At 46.1% G+C, this 22,832-nt stretch overlaps 1 protein-coding gene across 3 annotated transcripts in view; it reads left to right on the forward strand.

The window, feature by feature from the left end:
- Positions 1 to 22,832, forward strand: part of SNAP47 (synaptosome associated protein 47) — a 71,921-nt gene that overhangs the window by 43,650 nt on the left and 5,439 nt on the right. For 2 of the 3 annotated variants that reach the window (XR_005070134.1, XM_037070876.1), the window contains exons 3-4: positions 2,696 to 3,183; positions 9,096 to 9,220. Coding sequence is in view for 2 of the 3 variants with exons in the window: in XM_037070876.1 (XP_036926771.1) it covers positions 2,696 to 3,183; positions 9,096 to 9,220 (613 nt within the window). In the remaining variant the exon portion in view is untranslated. The remainder of the gene's footprint in view (positions 1 to 2,695; positions 3,184 to 9,095; positions 9,221 to 22,832) is intronic. The other variant, XM_037070877.1, reaches the window with a different exon arrangement.

The following is a 22,832-nucleotide window of genomic DNA, read 5'->3' on the forward strand; positions in this document are numbered from 1 at the left end:
TGTACTGAAACACCCTGTGCTGAGAAGACTCTTCCTCAGGTCTGTGTGGGACTTCTAGAATATTTTCAAAATTCATGTAGCTTCAAAATCTGCCCCCACCTTTTTTTGAAACTTTGTTTCTGATCTTAGAGGGGAGATATTGACATTTTCAGCCTTAGGGATGCAGTTACTTGTAAGTTTTTTATAAGGTAGGTCTTTTCTCAGATTAAGGAAATTTCCTTTTATTTCCAGCTTGCTGGAAGTTTTAACATGAATGAATGTTGAATTTTGCCTGATTCTTTTTCTACATCTTTTGTGACACTCCTACAGTTTTCCTTCTGTTTTTCTACCAGTGAGATACATTGATAAATTTTCAAATGTTAAACCAACTGCAGTCTCTTGGGATCAATACCATTTAAGCATGATATAATATTTTCTATATACAGTCATGCCTCAGTACTTGTTGGCTTCAGAACTCATCAAACCCTGTTCTTGTTACATTTTGATGAGAAAAAGTATTTTCAGCACTTGATGCTTGCTTAGGACTCATCACACTTGCTAGAACTTGTGTGAATCATGACGCTGCCCCTCAAGAGAAAATGCTTTGTCATTTGGTACTTGTTGGATTTGGCACTCACCACAAGTTCTGGAATGAATTAACGATGAGTACTGAGGTACCACTGTATTGTTAGATTTGATTTACTAATATTTTCATAAGGAATTCTGCATCTGTGTTACTGAAGGATATTGCCATGTTCTTATTTTCTTATAATGTCCTTTTGGGGTTTTGGAATGGGAGTTAGAGTGGTTTGTGAACTGAATGGTCAAAGCATTTACTGTACTCTTGGCTCTAATTTTTGAAAGAGTTGGTGTACAATTGTTATTTTTTTTATATGTTTACAGAATTTATCAGTGAAGCAACCTTAGCCATAGTTTTTTTCCCCTCTATTGCCAGCTCTTTTTAAAAAAAAAAAAGATTTTATGAATTTATTTTTAGGGAAAGGGAGGGAGAAAGAGGAGAGCAACAGCAAAGTGTGGTTACCTCTCATGCGCCCCCTACTGGGGACCTGGCCTGCAACCCAGGCATGTGCCCTGACTGGGAGTTGAACTGGCAACCCTTTGTTTCCCAGGCCCACACTCAGTCCACTGAGCCACACCAGCCAGGGCAAGAAACATAGCCTGAAGAACTGACTTGTGGCTTTGTTAATATTTTTTATTTTTTGTTTTCAACTTTATTGATTTCTACTTTACCTTCTACTTTGGGTTTAATTTATAACATTTTAAGATAGAAAGTTAGGTCACTGATTTTTAAACCTTTTCAAAAAGTCTTCAGATACATGGATTGAGAACAATAAATTTCCCTCTCATGACTGCTCTATTTGCATGCCATCATTTTTTGTGTATTATGTATTCAGTTCCATTTACTTCATGTATTTTGATATCCTTTATTTAGAATTGTTTAATTTCCAAATATTTGAGAAATTTCTAGTTAGCCTTGTTATTGGCTTCTGGTTTCATTTCTTTGGGGACAAAGAATATACTCTGTATGATTTCAGTACTTGAAACTCATTGAAGCTTGTTATATTCTTTTTTTTAATAACAACTTGAGGTTTTTTAATAACCTCTTTTTAATAACTTGAAAAGAATGCATTCATCCGTTGGATGCTGTTTCTATAAATACCATTCAGGTTGAGTTGGTTAAATAGTGTTACTCAGAGTTTCTGTATTCTTTCTCATTATTTTTGTCTTCTTGCTGTACCAACCAAGTTTGTTGAAATGTGCAGCTGTGACTGTCTGTGTCTTCTTTTTCAGTTGTATCCATTTCTGCTTGGGGAATTTTGAAGTTCTGTTGTTAGATGTATATCTAGTTAGTGTTGTTAAGCCTCTGATGTACTGACCCTCTTGTTATTATGCATGGTCCTCTTTATTCCCGGTAACACTTGTCTTAAAAGTTTACTTTTGGCATGATATGTCTTCTTTCTAGTCCCTTTGCTTCTGATGTATCTGTGTCCTTATAATCCTCAGTGTCTCTTGTAAACAAGTTATAGCCGAGTCTTATTTCTTTACTCTGGCTGACTATCTGCTTTTTAACTAGAGAATTTAGTCCATTTTTATTTAGTATGATTACTAATATGGTTGTGTTTAATTCCATCATCTTATTTATTTATTTTCTGTTTATTTTGTTTGATCCTTGTTTATTTTTTCCAGCCCTGCTTGTAGTTTTTTCCTCTGTTACTGACTTTTAGATCTATCAGATGGTGTTAGTAGTGGTTACTTCAGAGCTGTGCTGTTCAGTTTCTTATTACATCAGTCACATTTCAGGTGTCCAGCAGCCATATGTGCCATATTGGACAGTACAGATCACTGCCAAAGTTGTATTTGCTCTCTAGAGATTACGATCAGGATTTATTTTGAATCTGAATTACCCAGAGTCAAGTGTGGTAAGAGTGACATTCTAGTCAGAAGGTGCGTATTTCTGTTGTGTGTCCACTGCATTACTAGGTTTGTGTCTGTAGGCAGATGCCCTACTGCTTTTAGCCTTAGGTGTCTTTTCCTAAACCATGGGATAATCCTTCCTTCTCTTTCTACTTCATGGAGTACTTGTACAGAAGAAAACTGTAAAATAGTAAAGTGCTTTCTAATATAAAGGCCACATTTAAAAAAGGGTATTACAATTTGACTGACCCGGTATTTTGTATTTTGTTTGATCTTTCAGGTTGCTGACAGAACTGGAATCTCCTTCTTGGTGGCCCTTTAGCTTCAAGTTTTGGAAGATGCCGTCTGACACAGAGCTCAGGGAAGGCTCCTCAATGGCTAGTTCCAAAGCTTTGGGAAAGGAAGGGGTGGTGATCAGAATTCCTGTTATTTTCCAGAGAACAGAATCTCATGTTAAACCAGGAAGACTCACCATCCTTGTTTCTGGATTAGAAATCCATGACTCAGATTCTTCACTTATACACAGATTTGAGAGAGAAGATGTAGATGACATTAAGGTTCACACATGTTATGAAGTTAGCATCCGCCAGAGGTTCATCGGGAAGCCAGACATAGCTTTTCATTTGATATCTGCCAGGATGCCAGAGGCCATCCCCATTTTGGAAATGCAGTTCAGCAAGAAGATCAAATTTTTAGAAGATGCCATGATGCTCAGAAGCCCTGGAGCCTCTTCCCCAGCAGAAAAGAGCCACTCGGTCTGGCCAGCAGGTGAGTGAGCATGAGCACAGCCTATGCCCAAACCTCTGGCGTCCCATACCTACCTAGCCTGCCCTGGTACACTCTTAACCTGGTGCTTCCCTGGGAGTAGCTGCTGGTTCCAGCCCCCTAGCAACTTTCCACTTGTTTGCAAATCAAAATAACTTCATACCATTTTCCTTAGTACTTGCCAACTGTGAATCTCGAGTCATTTCATTTTCCAAATAGGTCTGAAAGGGTTTAAGTGACCCTTTCAGAACAAAGGGAAAGTCTGAGTTAGGAGTTTTCACTCTCCTCCATCTGGGTTGATAACCAGTACTTCAGGATCATAACTGGCACCAGCCCTACCTGCTCTGTTTTGTCTCTCCATTCCTCCCACCCTGACTCAGCCTCACTCCTGTTTGCCTTCACATTTGATTGAAGGTGGTCTTCCCAGACCACCTTCCAGGTGTGTGTTTAGGTGGAGAATCTTTGCAAACTGCAATGTCGTGTGTGGTTTAAGTGGCATCCGTGAGGAACTCAGAAGGCCTGGCTTCCCCTGGCAGTGTGCCTGCGGTGTCCTCTTGCAGGTCTGTGGGATGTGGAGGGTGTAGCCGGGGGGCCGGGGGGGGGGGCCAGTGGGATCCGGTGGGAGGCCAGACATGCGGATATGTCACACATCTACATATCTCAAGGTTCTTGGGTTCCAGCCTCCTCTCTAGCATAGGATAATTTGATGTTGTCTGACTTCTCAGTTTCGCCATTCTGACAGGTGTTCTGTGGCATCTTGATGGTGTTTTTATTTCAATTTTTTTAATTGATTGTGAGACAGAGCATTGAATACTTATTTGCTTTTTAGCCCTACATGTTTTTTCTCTGTGGGTTAACTGTTCAGGTTCTTTGGGTTCTTTTCCCATTTGTTGTTTGTCTGATTTGCAGGAGTTCCTTACCTGTTCTGGATACTCAATCCTGTATTGCCCTGGGGGGCCAGTGCTCTCCCAGACCATCAGCCTCCACTGCAGAAGTCTGTACTTTTGCTGTAGTCAGGCCCACCATTTTCCCCTTTAACTTTGTTTTTGAGCTCTGTTTAAGAAATTCCAAAGTCATAAAATATTCTGATATTTTCTAATACTAGAATTATAGGTAATATTACTTCAGTACTTAATGTGATTTTTTTTGACAAGTAATAGTAGTCTTTTCTGGTTAGCTTTGATTCCTGGATATCTGTTAAAGTAAGAGAGATGTTTGTTACTATTCTGGTTCCTTTTCTTTTTTCTCTGAAGTGATTGATTTTAATTCTAATATATAACCTATTCCCTAACATATAAATATGTTTATATTATTCTAGGTGGCTTCAAGTTTCAAAAAGAAATATCTTTGATAACAGACCTAGTCTCATAAGATCCAGAATGTTAGAATGTTAATGTACAAACTGAATTTAAAAACTCACTTTCTTAGCATTTCTGGTTTTTCTTTGGCCCCTCATGCAAGGCAAGACTCAGAAGCTGGCCCATAAAAGGACCGGGGAGGCCTTGACCTTGTATGTGACCTTGCCTGAACACCCTGAGCAGAGGGCCCTTCAGGCAAGACCATGTATAAATCCAGCTGGCCAGCTGCTGTAATATCCCAGTTTTGACTGAGTCACCCCACTGTGCTTTCCCCTGGGAGGGGCCTCAGTAGGAGGGTAAGGTCCTGGTCCGATGGACCACACACAGAGTGCTGCCAGCCACTAGTTCCGCCAGCACTGATGGAGAAACCCGTAGTGCCAGGCATGGTGCCAGGCACCCACAGTCTTGGGGGGGTGGGGAAATAAGCCCACAGCCCTCCTTCTCACAGAGTTTCTGCATGTTTATGAGTTAGTTAGGCATGATGGTTTCCGAGAGAACATGGCATAGAATATAGGGAGAAGAGAGGTGGCAGATGCGAGCATGCCACATGTGGCACAAGATCACGCTACACGGAATGGCTGGGTTCACTGTCTGGTGCCATGGAAGGGTGGAAAGCAGGCTCTGACCCTGGTGCCCAGGTGGCAGACAGGCTGGGGAGGAGCAGGAAATGAGTGCTGGGCCTTTGCATTCACAGACAAAGAGGTGTGAGTGTGAGTTCCCAGGGTCTGCTTCAGGAAGGGCTGGCCAAGACTGCTGACCCTGGCTAGATGTCCTCCTCCTCTGGGAAGCTACAAATTGCTTTGAAGGCCTTTCAACCGACTGCACCAGGTCCACCACATCGTCTAGGATGTCTCCCTTACCTCAAGTCAGCAGTACCAGGCCTTCTCTATTCAATACCTTGCCAACAACACGGGAATTAAGGCTGGGCTGAAGCACTGTGGCCTGGACTGTCTCAGTGGTGGATCAAAAGTTTTTGGAATGAGCTGACAGTTTGGGGCTAACTAGCCTCTGGGTGGGGTCCCTGTGGGGATCTGCATCTGCACCGAGTGGGTCGGGCCATCCTCCCTTAGTGAGGCCACCCTGCCTCATGGTGTCGACGCACTGACAACTGTAGGTTTAGAGAGGCTCTGGTGACTAGGAGTGATGCGTTTGGAAGAAGCCAGCATGCTGAGTTTGGTAAGCAAGATGGTATCTGACTGGGAACTTCTCAGTGTCTTCTCCGAACCCTCGCAAGGGGAGCCAGCATCTCACCGTGTCCTCTCCATCATGTCTGCCATCACCTCTGCCTTACTGGTCCACATTGGAGACTGTGGATAGTGGAGGGCAGGCATATTGACTGACAGCTCAGAGATGTCTTCCTCTCCTGGATGAGGTGTTTGGGTGAAATATGTGGCCAGAAGGTGGCAGTCTAATAACAGGAAATACATGTTTGCCTTGGGTGGGTACCTAGAGGAACCTTCCAGAGAGACCTCTGAGGTACTATTTTGTGAGTGCGGGTGAGGGCTAGGCACAATACAGATGGGAGATTTTCACCTCAGGGAAGAGCTGTTGCAAATTGCTGTTTTTCTGCATAGCATCTTTTAAATAATCTTTGAAGTTTTGGATAGTGTCAGACTAGCAGAAAAAGTTGCAAGGATAGTTTAGAGTTCTCATGTGTCCCCTCTTGTTGTCACCTGACATTAGTGTCATTCATTCTCATAACCGGTGAATTTCTATGGATACGTTGCTATTCTCATAAGGTCTGTATTTTATCCAGATTGTCTCACAGTTTACTCTTCCAGGACCCCATGTGACACTTTGGCATTGTGTCTCCTTGGACCCTTCCTGACATTGTCGGTCGCTCAGCTGTCCTTGCTTTGGTGGCCTCGATGGTTTTTAGGAGCAGTAGCATGGTCCCAGGTTGTCTCATGGTGGTGGGGTGACGGGTCTGGGAGGAGGCCCACTGACCCATCTCCATCAGAGCGGGATTCACGCCTGGCACTATCAAGGGTTTTGGCACTGATTTTTTGTCTTTGGTGTTTACTCACCTTCTAAGAGAGTCCTCCCCTGACCGCCTGATTTAAGAGGTCTTGGTCACCCACTCACCCACCTTGAGGAAATCTTGCCTCACATCTGCTTTCGGGTGCTGCCTCCACAGCCAAACCAGGTCCCTCGATGTCTCTTCCTTCCTGGAAAGTGAACCGTCTGTAAGTTCCCTTGTAGCTTGATGTGTGCTTATTTTGGTTAACAGAGATAATTAGTGAATTTGGAGACAAAAACCATTTTATACTGAACCAAATTAATTTTTCTCAGAAAATATTTCAAAGCATTGAGGTAGCTGAGTCAGCCACTCCATTGTCAACACGGAGCACCAGGGGTGGCCAAAGCCTTGGGCTGGGTGGGGTTCCACCGAACCCATAGCTTGTCCTGAAAAACATCTCTGCCTTAGTATATTCCAGGGAGAAACATCCTCCATTTTGGCTTTCTGGTCAATACCCTTTGGTTAAATGTTCAAAAAGAGTGAGCCTCTCTCAGTAGTGCAGCTGTGGGTGTGGAAGCAGGTGCCAGAGCACAGCCCTGCACAGTGTGCATGGGTGGGACCTGTGCTCACAGGAGCTAGTCAGGAGATCCTAGCAGGGGAAGAGGCTGAAAAAACAAACAGCAGGGGTGGTTTCAAGCAAGTTCATTAAAAGGTGTGCAAGCATAAGGATACTCTGCTGGTGGAAAGGCCTGGATTTCAAGACATGCTGCCATTCGTAGCACTGGGGGACAGCCCTCTGCCAGATAGGCGTGGCTGGGCGGAGCAGTGGGTAGGGCCAGCCTGCCGAGTGAGGTGCTCCTCATTCCTCGGGCTGAAAACTGCTGCTCTCGTAGGCCAGTGACGTGCTCTTTGCCATCGTGTCATCACTGATAACACTTTAACATCATGCGTCAGGTGGCCTATTCTTTAAGTTAGTCACAACTAGGAGAACACTGCCTCTGTTGTGCTGTGCTAGCTTTCACCTGGCCCTGAAGGTGCTCTGCTGCGGGTGCACTTTAGAAAAGTGACTTCCCAGTGAGCAGCACTTGAGACGATGCTGGACCAACAGCATTGTGCTCCTGAGCAGCCTTGGGGTGCTGGAGCAGGTGGGGCCTCAGCAAGTCTAGAACACAAGCTGACATTAGATTAGAGGGGTTCAACGAGTGCTTTCTAAAGAATAGACTAGAACCGCAGACATTTTAATGCATGTTTTGTCTTGTGAGATTTTTTCAGACCTGGAGATGTAGTGTGGATGTGGCAACTCTGTGTGGGATGCTCTTGCCCCTGCACAGAGAGGGCCTGGGCGTGTGCGGGTGCCTTTGTCCTACACAGGGAGGGCCAGGGCCCTGCCTGCAGCAGACTTGCTCCTCTTTTGTTTCCTGAGCCAACTCCACTTCGCATAACCCTTTTGCTCCTGGAACCCTGAGAAACCTCCCTCCTGTCCTCATACATCCTCCTTCCTGTCCTCCTTCCAACCTACATTTGTCCTGGACAAGACCATGCACTCTCAGGGAGTGTTATTTATAAGAATTATTTTAAGAAATGGGAATAGTGGGGGTGTTTGTGTGCATGTTGGGGGTGGCTGACCTCCGGTGTGGAGGGCCTGGCACAGTCAGTGTGTCCTAAACACCAGCTGGGCTCCAGCCCTTCTAGCTCAGTGAGAGCCTTACCCCAACAGATTCACTTCTCCCCTTTCCTTAGCAGCTGCTCCAGGCCACTCTGATGAAGGGTGGCTCTGCTGGCTGCCACTGGGGTCACCTGTTGCCCTGCTGTGCCCCACATTCCCCATTTCCTAGAGCAGAGAAGGCTGCTCAGAGGAGCTGGTGCTGGGTCTCAGATCAGGGCACCTCTGCTGCCCTCTGTCCTCCCACTGCATCCTGCAGTGGTCTGTGCAGGGGGGCCAGCAGCAGGCTCCAGTTCATTTTTTATCTGTGCCTGACATGCCAGGATGCGGGTAGAGCCAGTTCTTTAAATAAAGGACAGGTGACATACTGTAGGGAGGGGCTGTGAGCCACCTGATTAGCACTCTGACCAGGCTGCTCTTCTGCTCCTTGGGGACATTACCCAGGCAGATGCTGTGTGAGCGGAATCCTGTTCTGAGCAATGCCTGTCCTCTTGGCTCCACAATCCCCTGTGCTTGGCCAGCCAGCTGGCCGTCCCTCTGCTTTCCAGACCTGCAGAATCCTGTAGGGTTCATGGGGGTTCAACCTGCCCTGTTTTAAACTCCAAATGTATAGTCTTTTCTCATAAAGGAAATGACCACTCTTGGTTAGGGCCTTTCTTCTGAGAGCCTTGGTATTGACAGTTTTTCCTGGGATCAAGGTGGGGTAAGGAAGCCACTGGGACTGGGGTGAGGGCAAGGCTTGGGGGCCCCACAGCTGCTCTGTTTAGCAGAGCCTCAGAACGAAAGCCAGGAAGCTCAGAGCGTGCAAGCGGAGAGAAGCTGGTGAGGAAGCTTTGTTGGCCCAGAGAGCGGACATGAGCTTGGTCAAGTCAGGAGTGCTTTTGCATTGTGTGCAAATTATGGAAGGTATAGCTGCTGTTTGCCTTCATTGTAGCGGCTGGGCTGATGGACTGTGTCAGGCCACGAGAGTCCTCTTCTGAGAGCCAAGAAGGCGGGCCACTGCAGCTGCAGACAAGAGAACCACTCATTTCTGAGGAGGACACCCAGGAACTGAGACAGGTAATGTGTATTTGGGGGTTGTACCCTCACTTGCAGGTGACTCTTTTCTTTCCTGCCTGGAAACAACTCCTCTAGGGTTCTGCTTGCCTCTCACCCACAAGAGCAGCTGGGGCACCTCCCAGTGTGCTCTTCACCCTGCAGCAGGAGAAGGGAGGGAAAGGCTGTACCCATCCCAAGTCCTTGTGCTCTGTGCATGCAGACACACACAGCCATGTACATGCATGTGCATGTATACTAATGTACATGCATGTGGGCTGTGTGTATCTACAGTAATTCTGTATATGTGTGAGTTCTGTGTGTGTAATGTGTGTGTGCTACTTCTGTGCATGCATGTGCAGTATATACATATGCTGTGAATTGTGTGTGTGTATACATGTGTGTTGTCTGTATACATTTGTGTACATATGTGCTGAGCCTGTGTGTTGTAATTATACGTGTGTGTGTGCATGTTGCTGAGCCAGTGTATGTGTATGTTGTGCATGTGGGTGTGTGTGGTGTGTATATGTATACATGTCTCTATGAGTCTGTAGTGCATGTGTGTTGCGTGTGGAGTGTGCATGTGTGGTGTGTGTGCTATGAAGTTGCATGCTGTGTGTACACATGTGCTGTGTGTGCATCCAGTTGAGGGCATTTACTCTGTTATTATTCTCTGAAAGTACTCAACTGGATTCTGAGGAGACTTGCTACTTTGTACCTAGGATGTTGAAATCTAAATAATGCTTGATAGAAATACTTTTAATTTGTCTTCTTATGTTATTGCTGGATAATACAATGACTTTTCCCCCTTTTTCATGATTTTAAAGCAAATAAATAAACATTTTCTAAATATTTCAGTGTTCCTATCTAAAAGATAAGAACTGTTTTTAAAAACCAATGTCACACCATACTCACTTTAAAAAAAATAAAAAGTAATACCCTGGTGTCACCCAACAGGAAGCCAGTGCACCAGTGGACCATTGTCCTCCTGGGAAGTGTGCTGTGCACTTGAACTCGGAGCGTGAGGCCGAGCATTGTGCCTGGGGAAGTGCCTTAGTGCACAGCTTCTCTCTGTCAGCTTTCCTTTTTCTTTAGCAGTTTATTTGTTGAGTGAGGTTTTGCGGTTGCATCTTCCCAACTTGGTGCCCCCAGGGTGGGGGGCACCAAGTTGCTGTCTGCCCCAGTGCCCTGAAGTCAGCTTACAGCTCTCAGGCCCAGTGAGACCCACTCTACTTTGGACTGACCAGTTTGTCAGCCACACACTGCGCCAGGGCACAGAAGACCGCGTGCCTGGGGCCTGTTTTCTGTTTGTCTGCCCAGGCATGGACTTATGAGGCTTAGGCCTTTCCTTTTGGGAAAAAAGTATTCATCTTTGCTGTGGGGTAATTTAAATATACATGATTTGTCACTTTTCCTCCTGGTCTGACTTAGTCAGTTTTTGTAACGACAACAGAAATGCTGCTATTTAGCTGCAGCTACCAAGTGGGGCAGGTTCCCCATCATTTCCAGAATGTGCAGCCCTCATGGCTCTGGACTAAGAACCCCTGACCTGGGAAGGCTGCGGAGCATGCCCTGAGAGGGGACTAGAACCCTGAGAGGGGACCAGAGCATTGGCTCGGGCTGTAGGGGTCTGGGACTCCCTCGCCCCGCAACACTGCCCAACACGACTGTGCTGTGGCTGAGAGGGCTCCTCTGGGCCCCAGGGTGCCGCTGAAGCTGAGCACTGAGCGGCTTTAAGAAGGGAGGTGTGGGGGTTCATCTGTCAGTTCTGAAGGCGGTGGAGCATCCGAGAGTGCCTGTCCACAGAGAACGCTGCAGCGGCCGGCCGAGTGAGCCTCTGTGCGTTCTGTGCGTGGCTTGCTTGCAGTCAGCAGTGTGTGAGGGCTGGTGAGTCAGAGCCTCGCATTTCTGGGAGGAAGTGGGGACCTGAGCAGGGGGCCTAGCAGAGGGCCAAGGGGCGGGGCTTCCTCCTGGGGCTGGCCCCCTCCTGCCAGGGAACTTGGTTTCTCCCCCCCCCCCCAGAGGAGAGATGATCTGCTGGATGTCAGTCATGTTTCCTGTTAGAGGCAAGGTCGCACCGTGTGGCGAAGCCCAAACATGTGGAGAAATGAGTTAAGTTTGGGGGGAGAAAAAGATGCAAGAGTACCCCCAACTCAGTGCTTTTTTTTTCTACAAATGCTCATCGAGTCATTCTGTGAAGTGGGTCTTCCACAGCAGTTGGTGCAGAGATCCAGCGAGCCTGATTTCCGGGGGGGTGGGGGGCGCCAGGAGGGCTCCTTTGGGGGCTGGGGGTGGGGCTGGGGGTGGGGCCACGCTTGGCAATGTTCGGGCGTCGCTGCCGCATATTGGATGCAGCATTTGGAGATGACAAACTGAAACCACATCTGGCTTCCCCTGAGGGCATCTCGATTTCATGGGTATTTTCTTAATAACTTCTGAACCTCCACTCCTCTGTCTCGCCCTGCACTTGGTTTTTCTTCACCCCGCCTCCCTCTTTCACCAAGAGCTATATGAGGAGCTGTCGTGGGTCTGCTGTCTTGGCTGCTGCAGGGAGGTCGCTGCGGGAGCCCCTGGGCCCTAAAGTGGGAGCTGCAGGAACCCTCCCTCCCAGTAGAGAGGGTGCATAGTATGGGCTTGAGGGAAGGTTTTAGGTCGTAGGTGTGAACTTTCTGTCTGATTATATTAGGGCTTTTAGTCTGCCTGCTGTGTCTCGTGTCTTTAGAAACAAACAAAAATTAGAAGAAAAATTGAGGTGGTACATTCAGTTCAATTAAGTCTATTCACTGGAAAGTGAAGATAATGGGTGGGCTGGTGTGAAGAGAGGCATTTAACTGCAGAGGCAGCCTCGCCAAGGAGGGGCACGGGGTGGCGCTGGTGGGAGGTGACCCCACTGATTCCCCTGGGCTTTGGGCACTGCCCCCACCTGCCTGCTCAGTGGAGTGTGTTCCACAGGCTCCTGTGCCAGTGACTCTCAGGGACTTTGCTGAAGTAACTCTAGGGCAGAGAAGGATGTGTGGTTCCCTACTTACTGGCTGAGAAACTGTCTTAAGAAACTCATGTCATTTTGCCTTTTAAAGAAATGATAGAATACATTTTATCTCAAGTGACTGGCATCCTGGCCATTTCCCCCTATTCTCTCTTCCTTGGTATTGAAACTTGTCCTAATTCATAGTCCAGGAAAAAAAGTCATTTCTTTTTTTCTTTCTTACTGAGTTTATGGGATGACTTTGGTTAACAAAATTATACAGGTTTTAGGTACACATTTACACAACACATCATCTGTACTCTGTGTTATGTGTTCACAACCTCAAGTCAAGTCTCTGTCCATCACCAAATGGACAGAGACTTATCCCCCCTTTACCCTCTCCTGCCTCCTCCCACCCCCCTCTCCTGGGCAGTCACCACGCTGCCATCTGTGTCCATGAGTTTTCTCTTTTCTCAGTCCCTCCATATTCCCAGCCCCTCAACCTTCCCTCCTCGCTCCCAACATGCAGCCTGCTCTCTGTCTGTGGGTCTGTCTCCATTTTGCTTTTATTCGTTTTGTCCATTAGGTGAACCAAATCACATGTTACTTGTTTTTATATGACTGGTTTATTTCAACATAATGCCCTCCAGGTCTATCCATGCTATCGAAAAGGGTTCCCTTTTTTTGCTGCGTAGTATTTCACTGTGTAGACATAGCACAGCTTCTTTATCCACTCTAATACAGATAGTACTTAGACTGCTTCCAAATCTTGGTGATTGTAAATGAGGTTACAGTAAACATAGAGGTGCGTATGTTCTTTTTCAATCTGTTTTGGTCCCCAGAAGTGGTATCACTGGGTCATAAGGCAGTTCCATTTTTAGTTTTTTGAGGTATCTCTTTGAATGCTTTCCACAGTGGCTGCACCAGTCTGTATTCCCACCAACAGTGCACCAGGGTTCCCTTTTCTCCATATTCTTGCCAGCACTTGTATGTTGATTTGTTGGTGATAGACATTCTTACAGGTATGTGGTGATATCTCATTGGAATTTTAATTTGCATCTCTCTGATGATTAGTGACATTGAGCATCTTTTCCTATGTTTTATTGGCCATCTTTATGTTGCTTTTAGAGAAGTGTATTTTCGGATTCTCTGCCCATTTTTTAATTGGATTATTTGTTATTTGGTGTTGAGTTTTACAAGTTCTTTAAAATTTTTTTATATTAATCCCTATCAGATGTATCATTGGAGAATATGTCTCCCATTCAGTGAGTTGTTTTTTCATTAAACACTAGTAATGAACTATCTGAAAGGGAAACTAAGAAAACAGTCCTATTCACAATTGCTTTGAAAAGTATTAAATACCCAGGAATAAATTAACCAAGGATGTAAAAGACCTGTACTCTGAAAACTAAGACACTGAGGAAAGAAACTGAAGAAGATAGACATACATGGAAGCATATACTGTGCTCATGGATAGAAAGAATTAACATTAAAATGTCCGTACTACCCAAAGCAATCTATATATTCAGTACAATCCCTATGAACATACCAATGGCATATTTCACAAAACTAGGATATTCCAAAAATGAATATGAAACCACAAAAGACCCCAAATAGCTTCGGCAATCTCAAGAAAGAGATTTCCTCTAACCACAAAGTTAGAGGAATCACACTACCTGATATCATTATACTACAAAGCCATCATAATCAAAACAATGTACTAGCATAAAAAACAGGCAAATAGATCACTAGAAAAGAACAGAAAGCCCAGAAATAAACCCATACTTTTGTAGTCAATTAATATTTGACAAAGGAGGCAAAAATGTACAATGTGATAAAGATAGTCTATTGAGTAAATACTGTTGGGAAAATTGGACAGATTTACAAAAAATGAAACCAGACCACCTTTTTAAAAAATATATATTTTATTGATTATGCCATTACAGTTGTTCTGATTCCCTGCCTTTATTCCCCTCCACCCTGCACACCCCCTCCGCCACCATTCCCCGCCTTTAGTTTATGCCCATGTACTCGTTCTTTAGATTCTATATTTCCCATACTATTCTTGCCCTCCCCCCATCTATTTTCTACCTACCATCTATGCTACTTATTTTCTGTACCTTCTCCCCCCTTCTCCTCCCACTCCCCTGTTGCTAACTCTCCATGTGATCTTCATTTCTATGGTTCCACTCCCAATCTAGCTGTCCTCTTAGTTTGCTTTTGTTCTAGGTGTGGTTGTTAATAACTGAGTTTGCTGTCCTTTCACTGTTCATATTTTTTATCTTCTTTTTCTTAGATAAGTCCCTTTAACATTGCATATAATAAGGGCTTGGTGATGATGGACTCCTTGAATTTGATCTTATCTGAGAAGCGCTTTATCTCCCTTTCCATTCTAAATGAAAGCTTTGCTGGATAGCACAGTCTTGGCTGTAGGTCTTTGGATTTCATGACTTGGAATACTTCTTTCCAGCCCCTTCTTGCTTATAAGGTCTCTTTTGAGAAATGAACTGACAGTCTGATGGGAACTCCTTTGTAGGTGACTGTCCCCGTATCTCTTGCTGCTTCTAGGATTCTCTCCTTCATTTGAATCTTGGCTAATGTAATTATGATGTGCCTTGGTGTGTTCCTTTTTGGGTCCAACTTCTTTGGGACTCTCCGAGCTTCCTGGACTTCCTGGAAGTCTATTGCCTTTGCCAGACTAGGGGAGTTCTCCTTTATTATTTGTTCAAATAAGTTTTCCACTCATGGCTGTTTCTTTCCCTCTTCTGGTACCCCTATAATTTGGATGTTGGAGCGTTTAAAGATGTCCTGAAGGTTCCTAAGCCTCTCCTCATTTTTTTGAATTCTTGTTTGTTCATATTTTTTTGTTTGGTCATTTTTTTCTTCCTTCTGGTCCACTCCTTTGATTTGAGTCCCAGTTTCCTTTCCATCACTATTGGTTTCCTGTGCATTTCCCTTCATTTCAATTAGTTTAGCCTTCATATGTTCCTCTAATTTGTGACTAAAATCAACCATTTCTGTGAGCATCCTGATCATCAGTGCTTTGAACTATGCATCTGAAAGGTTGGCTATTTCTTGGTCACTTAGAGCTGTTGGTCCTGGGGCTTTAAGTTCTTCTTGAGCCATATTTTGGTCTGTTAGCGCCTGTTATGTATGAGGAGTGGAGCCCTAGGTGTTCACCAGGGTGGGGCGACCCAGTGGCTGGGTTGTGATGCTGTATGTCGGGGCATGGTCCAAGAGGGGCAGTGGCGGTCCCCTCTGCTGCTTCCCGCTGCTGGGGCCTGCACGGTCTATCTCACTCTTGCTCCTTCGCCCATCTGTCCACATCTGCGGACAAATGTGTGGCTGTAGTCAGCCTGCCACCTTACGCCCTCACTGGGTCCTCCTGTTGCTACCCCACACCTGGGATCTGCCCATGGCTGCCTGCGTGCCTGGGTTGGGAGAGCTTTCCTGCCCGACTCCACTCCGCTGCTGGCTCTGCCCCTCTTACCAGTCCTGGTGAACGGTTCATTGTTGGACTTCCGTATAGTCCAATTTTCTGTGTTTTAGCTGCATTTTTGTTACTGAAACTGTTGACTTAAACTTGGTTGTGAGAGGAGGCACAGTGTTTCCACCTACGCCTCCATCTGGGCGGAAGTCCAGACCACCTTTTTTTAAAAATGATTTTATTTATTTTTAGAGAGGGGAAAGGAGAGAGAAAGAGAGGCAGAGAAACATCAGTGTGTGGTTGCCTCTTGTGTATTCCCTACTCGCAACTTGGCTCTCAACCCAGGTATGTGCCCTGACTGGGAATCAAACTGGTGACCCTTTGGTTCGCAGGTTGGTACTCAATCCACTGAGCCACACCAACCAGGGGAAAAAACTAGACCACCTTTTTACACCATACACAAGAATAAACTCAAAATGGATTAAAGACAAATGTTAGACTTGAAACCATAAAAATCCTAGAAGAAAACATAGGCAGGAAAATGTCAGGCATGTCTTGTAGCAATAGTGTTTCTGATATATTATCACCCTGGGCAAGGGAAACAAAAGAAAAAATTAAGAAGTGGGACTACATCAAACTAAAACATTTTTACACAGCAAAGGAAACCATCAACAATGTCAGTCATTTCTTGTAGACCTAATCTAGGTAAGAGGTATATATTTAACCAGTGTTCTTCAGCCCCAAATGTCTGAGTGGTTAGCGTGTTCACTGTCAGTGCACAGCCACTCAGTGACCAGCAGGGTGTCCTCATGTCAGCTGTGCAGCAGGACCAATGCATTAGGAAGACAAGTGGCTGGCTGGGGGACCCTGAGGGGCAGACAGGCCTACCATCCTACAAGGAGTGTGGCACAGACAATGAGACCTTCCTGCCAGGCAGGTAGGTGATCAGGACTGTGTCCTGTAAGCAGTTCGGAGTCACTGAGGACTGGGTGAGGAGTGGTGTGACAGCTCCAGGCTGTTGCCCATTCTCCCCAGGTTCTCTTCTTGTTTTGTGCCTTTGGAACTTCTGCCTGTCTGTTCATTTCATTCTTTAATTGTGGGGGAGGTTTTTATGATGCTGTTTTTATTTATGGCTTTGATACCAGTCTAGATACGACCAGTGAGCTGGTCCACTTATTTCAATATCTGTTACTTTAATTGTGAATAACAAATAAATGTTCCTGACATCACATCTTAAGTCATTTCTAAATGTTAAACCATACTTGGTAATTGGGAAAAGGTGCCTAGTAAACTTCTGACATCCAGACACCATTGGCACTTCACTAGGATGACACATGCTCTAGGATGAGCTCTGGGTTAGGAATTGGGGTCCTGGCCCTGCCCTGTTGGCCTGTAGTTGGGGGTGGGTTGCTCCTCCCGTGGCCTCAATCACCACAGCTGAAAGGCAAGGAAGGCCCTGACTTTAGTCCCCACTGTCCATGGCAAAAACTAAAATGTCACGCCTTTTAAGTATTCATTCATGATTTTTCTGTCTGCAAAGTTGGTTAACTAGTCACTGGTAACCGTGAGTGCTGCTTTGACAGACAGCAGACAGAGATGCAGCACCCCTGCTCCACCCTGCCTGCTGTGGTCTCTGAAATCCCTAGAACAGCCGTGAGCTCTTGTCACATTGAATGTGGTCACCTTGCTAGCATGGGCCATGTTGTCTGAGGCCATGGTTGTTCAGAGTGGGAGGGCTTGCCCAACTTGCGGCTGTGTGTCACCTGCAGAGGACAAGAGGCTGGGCAGGTGTGCTGGACCTCCCTCGCATAGAAGCCATGGCTCAACCTGGGCCACATGGTCCCAGGGCACATGAGTCTTGGGGATGTGTCTGTCCTTCAACTGCCCCAGGAATTGTGGAGGGGGGGTGCTGCCGGATAAGGAGCTCCAGGATTCCAGACCGTGCCAGCATCCCAGGGAGCCTCTCCCAGTGCAGCCGTGGCTGTGGTGGGGGCATGAAACACACTCTGGCATTTGGATCAGAGGATGACTTGTTCTCTCTGGAACATTTTTCTATCTTCTCAGTCAGCATTTCAGTGAACCTCCAGTCCTAAAAGTAGGTGTTTGATTGTTCTGTTACTGAGTGCGTGGCTATGGAAGGTTATAGATGTATATTATTTATATTGAATACAGCCATGTTTTTTAGTGTGGTAAAATACATATATAATACAAATTTTGTCATTTTAACCATTTTAAGTGTGCAATTCACTGGCGTTAATTACATTCAAAATATACAACCATTACCACCATTGATGTTTTCAAAGCTCTGTTTCCCCTTTCCACAGCCCCTGGTCACCACTAATCGCCTCTGTCTCTGCATTTACCCATCCTGGACACCTCCTCTAAGGGGCATCCCGTAGTTGTCCTTTGTGTCTGGCTTTTTTCACTTAGCATTGTGTTTTCAGGGCTGATCCATTGTGCAGAATGAATCAGAACTTCTTTCCTTTTTATGGGTATATAATATTTTGTTGTATGGATACTACATTTTGTTCACCCATTTATCTATTGATAGCTACCTGGCTGCTTTTGCCTCTGGCCCTTGTGACTCTGCTGCTGTGAGCATCCATGCACAGCATCTGTTGTGTGTTGTCCGTGAGTCCTGCTTTCCACTCTTTGGAATTGCCTGTTGTCAGGGTAATTCTACATTTAGCTTTTTGATGAATTGCCAAAATGTGTTTAACCGTTGCTCCAGCATTTTATATTCCCACCATCAATGCATGAGGATTTCAATTTTTCTGCATCGTCTCCAACAGAATTTGAGATTTTCTTTTTGAAAAATCTAAAATTGTAATAGCCATCCTGGTGGATGTGAAGGGTTGTCATTGTGGTTTTGATCTGTGCACCCTGATGACTGACGTGAGCCATCACTTCATGGGTTTATGGGCCCTTTGTTTGTCTTCTCTGGAGAAGTGTCTGTTCAAGTTCTTTTCCCACTTCTTACTAATTGGTTATTTGTCTTTTTGTTTAAGTTGTAGGAGTTCCTTATGTATTCCAGATATCAAACCCTCTTCAGATGTGTGATTTGCAAATACTTGTCCCATTCTGTATGTTGTCTTTTAACTTTCTTGGTAATGCCCTTTGATGCAATTCTGATACCAAGCCCAGCTGGTGAACTGCAGTCCAGTTCTCACACTAATTAATTACCCATTGTTAGCACAGGCCCCACTGTGGGCCTGCTCCCCAACAAGACTGCCCCTCCTTGAGACATCAGCTGCAGTGGGGTCCCTAACAACCTGCATTTCTGACCAGTGGGCTACAGATCTGAGGGGTTTGCATGACCCCTCTCAGGTTCAGTAGTTCATAAGAACTATTCACACAGTGCAGGAACTCACTCCATGTAGGGTCACAAAGGGTGCATGCAGATAGGGAACAGCCAGATGCAAAGATGCCTGGGATGCACTCTGGGAGGGCCTCCTTGGAGCTCTGCTCCCCACTACCCCTCCGCTGGCAGCACTGGGCACTACTCTCCTGGCTTACCTCCCGGCTCACTGCTCAGGGCTTCCCTGAGGTGCATGCGGAAGTCAGTTCAAGCGTGTGGGGTTTTACCAGTGTCTTCCTCCCTCGGTGCGCTGGTGTTCTCATAATGTGGTTTGTCACAGCCATTGATTTTCTTACATAGTGAACCACCTTTGCATTCTGGAGTAAGTCTCTGGGTTTGGTCTCTAGTATTTTAGTATGTTGTATTTTATTTTCATTTGTCTCAAAAAATTACTAATTTCTCTCTTTGACATAATTGGTTAAGAATATGTTAATTTCTACATATTTATGCATTTTCTAGTTTTATAGGTTTCTAGTTTTATCCCACAGTAGCCAGAGAACTTACTTTCCGTTACTTCAGTCTTTTTGCATTTGAGGCTTGTTTTGGGGCCCAGAACGCCAGCAGCCCTGGTGACTCTTTTGTGCGCACCTGGGAAGGGTGTCTGTGCTCAGCTGATTGGGGATCTATTAGGTCCTGGTGCTGTGTAGTGCCATTCAACTCCTGTTTCCATTGCTGATATCATTTTACTAACTTCTTAAATGGCAGGTGTTTGTTTGTTTTCATTTCAACCTGGGAAGTTGGTTTGTGTGGTTTGAGGAGTAGGACTGGACTGAACGTGGGAGCCAGTTCCACCTGGCGTCCTCAGCAGCACATCTGCCTGTCCCTTCTGTGACACAGGGTCTTGGCCTCCGGTGGCCAGAGGCTGCCTTTGTGCCATGTCAGCACCGTGGCCTTGGGCAGGCTGTACCTTTCCCCAGTGTCCTGCCACACGGTGCAGGACAGGGCCCCTCCACAAGGCTTGTGTAGGGATGAGGGGAGAGGGCCTGCGCCTTTTGGCGCACTGTTTGTGAGCTCCAGACAAGTGTGTCATTGGGTCTTGAGTAGGTTGCAACCCTGTCAGCCTGAAAAGCCTCAGACTTAATGCGTTTTCCATGTGCTTTATGCTCAGAATTGCCTACTGAGGCCTTTACTTCCACGTGTAAGAGGGACCTTCAGGGAATTGAGTGTCTTCCTTTCTTCTTTTCACCTGGTTCTTGTGGGAAACACTGTTTAAGGTCTGATGGCAGGTTGGCTCCCAAGACCCTTCTAGTCACAGGAGGTGCTCACCTTTGCTTTCCCCAGGTGGACCTTGAGTTGGTGAGAGAGGCCATTTGTGACTGAGGCGGCCTGGTCCCTGCTGTGCAGGCTCACCCCTGGCTCGTGCACCAGGTTTGTGCTCAGCTCTGCTGCCCTGTGTGCTAAGGAGGGGGTGTGAGGAAGGGAGCACATGGGCCCCTAGAAGAGAACCCCATGCTGGTTCCTCAGGAATGCAGCAGGGGGCCCTGATGGGACATGGGGGTGGTCTGTGAGTGCTGGACATGACAGACTGTAGACTAGAATGTTCTTTACAGCCTCCAGAGCTTCGGCAGTGCTGGAAGCCAGTTTTTCCCCCTTTGCCTTCTCAATGGCCCCAGCCGGTAGGACTGTTGGGAGTTGGAAGTTGCAGACAGTTTGATTTATCCCAGCTCTGTTCTTAAATGGTTGCTAATTGCTCACTGTAAGAAAATTCAGTTTTGCAGTGAGTCAGCTTAATAACAAGATGAGGGCAGACAATCTAGCTTATACGAAACTTATTTTAAGTGCTTAATACTAATATAGTAATACTCTGAATCCTGGAGATTTTTCTCATGAGGTAGAACAAAACATTTTCTTTTTTCTGACTGTAAGTTGAGACAACTGGAATGTTACAGACATTTTGGAAACACCAGGCCCATACGTCTGTGTCCCCTGTCCTTCCCCTGGTGCAGTGACAGCGCTCAGGACTCCCAGGAGAGCTCAGCTCGCTGCAGAGCTTGGAGCAGTGGCTCAGGGGAGACACAAACATTTAAACATCTGTTTTGGTAAGTGGACCTGCTCTACTGGATGAGTCATTTTCCGTAACTTACTTTCTGTTTTTATAAACAAGAGGGAGGTAGTTGAAAGACAAAAATGTCTCCATGTCCACGCTCGTGTTGCTGTCCTGAACTGTATGGTGTTGGGGGGATGGAGGTGCCCTGGTGTGCAACACGGGTTGAGGTTCTTCCCCTTGAGGAGAGGACAGTCCCGTGCGCTTCCTCCTGGGCATTTCAGGTGCCTCTCCCTTCCTGCCTGAGTGTGTGGCTGCCCCTCCCCAGCCCTGGAGGCTGGTGAGCATGGCACCTTCAGGGGAACGGACCCTGCATTGGGGGAGTGGGAGAACCCCTCCCCACCAGGCCTGGGCAGCCAGCAGGTGCTTTCCCATCTTGCCTGTGCTGAGTGCATTTCTGAGTGTGTATTTCTTTATTGTCTTAATAACACTCGCACTTTTAACCAGGTAATTCTACATAGGTATGAATATGGCTGGAAAGAGAGCTTCTGGGTATATTAGTGTCACACAGACTCAGAGGAGAGTCCACTTTGAGCCTGGTCTTTGACACAGAACCCCAGGAGGGCCCCTCTGACAGTCTGGCTGACATTTCAGAAGCTGGCAGTGTCCTATGTGGATGACTAGACAGCTTGTCATCCTGGGCCACAGAAGCAACAACTGTGTTTAAGGTTCGGCCAGTCTTCCTAGTCACCATTCTTTCCATTTATATTATATGGAATGCGTGCAATGCCATTTAATTACTTCAGTTCCTGTCTTAAAGGAAAAAGACGTGGGACCTGTATCATGAGGTGTCAGTAATTTGGTGTTTTACTCAGGAATTGTCTGTGCGATTAGTAAAGGTCCCTTTTATGTTTTTGCAGAATTAATTTCAAGTACACTTTTTGCAGACCAGCCAAGGGTCTCAACAGGCTGCACAGAATGAGGGCTACAGTTAAAGCCATCCTCTGGGAGACATTTTCAAATCAAAAAGTCCGGGAGAGCCAGCCCTTGTTTGTACTGCAAGTAAAATGCTCAGTTTCTGCAAGTCAGCTGCTCTTGCTCACAAAACAAGGAGGATATGCGTACTGTGACTGTGCTGAGTGACCAGGATGCAACTGTTCTTGCTTTTGCCACTGTTTCATTGTGGGCGGGGGCAGAGGTGGTCCACGCAGTTCAGTGAAGCAGGTGGGTGGCCCAGGGGCATGTAGGGGCACACAGGGACTGTCATGGAATTGGGAGTACTTGGTGGGCAGGCTGTCATGTGGCAGCGTGGTCCTCTGCTATGTGGCACAGTAGCCACCAGCCACATGTGGCTGCTGAGCACTTGACAGGTGGCTGGTCCAAGCTAAGATGTGACAGATGTAGCATTCATACCCACTTGTTAGGACTTCATAGAAAAAAAGGGTATAAAATATCCTATTAATAATTATTTATGTTAATTTCATGTTGAAATGATAGTATTTAGAGTTGATTGGGTTAAATATTACTAAAATTAATTACATTTACCATTTTTTAGTTTTTAAAGTGTATTAGGAAATTTACCATTACAAGTGTGGCTTTCCTCACTCTGGACCCCTTGCCACCATTGCCCAGGGCTTGGCGAACCAGCACAGCCCTGGCCCCCAGCCTCTCGTGGTGTGGGAATGTTGTGCCCCTCTGGTGGTAGGCCTTTGGTCATTTGTTCTTTAAGATTTTATTTATTTATTTTTAGAGAGAGAGCAAAGGAGGGAGAAAGAGAGGGAAAGAAACATCAGTTGTGTGGTTGCCTCTCACATGGCCCCCACTGGGGATCTGGCCTGCAACCCAAGCATGTGCCCTGACTGGGAATCGAACCGGCGACCCTTTGGTTCACAGCCTGTGCTC

This window comes from Sturnira hondurensis, unplaced genomic scaffold (genome assembly GCF_014824575.4).
Source record: "Sturnira hondurensis isolate 20B ecotype Veracruz unplaced genomic scaffold, ASM1482457v3 Scaffold0019008, whole genome shotgun sequence".
NCBI lineage: Eukaryota > Metazoa > Chordata > Mammalia > Chiroptera > Phyllostomidae > Sturnira > Sturnira hondurensis.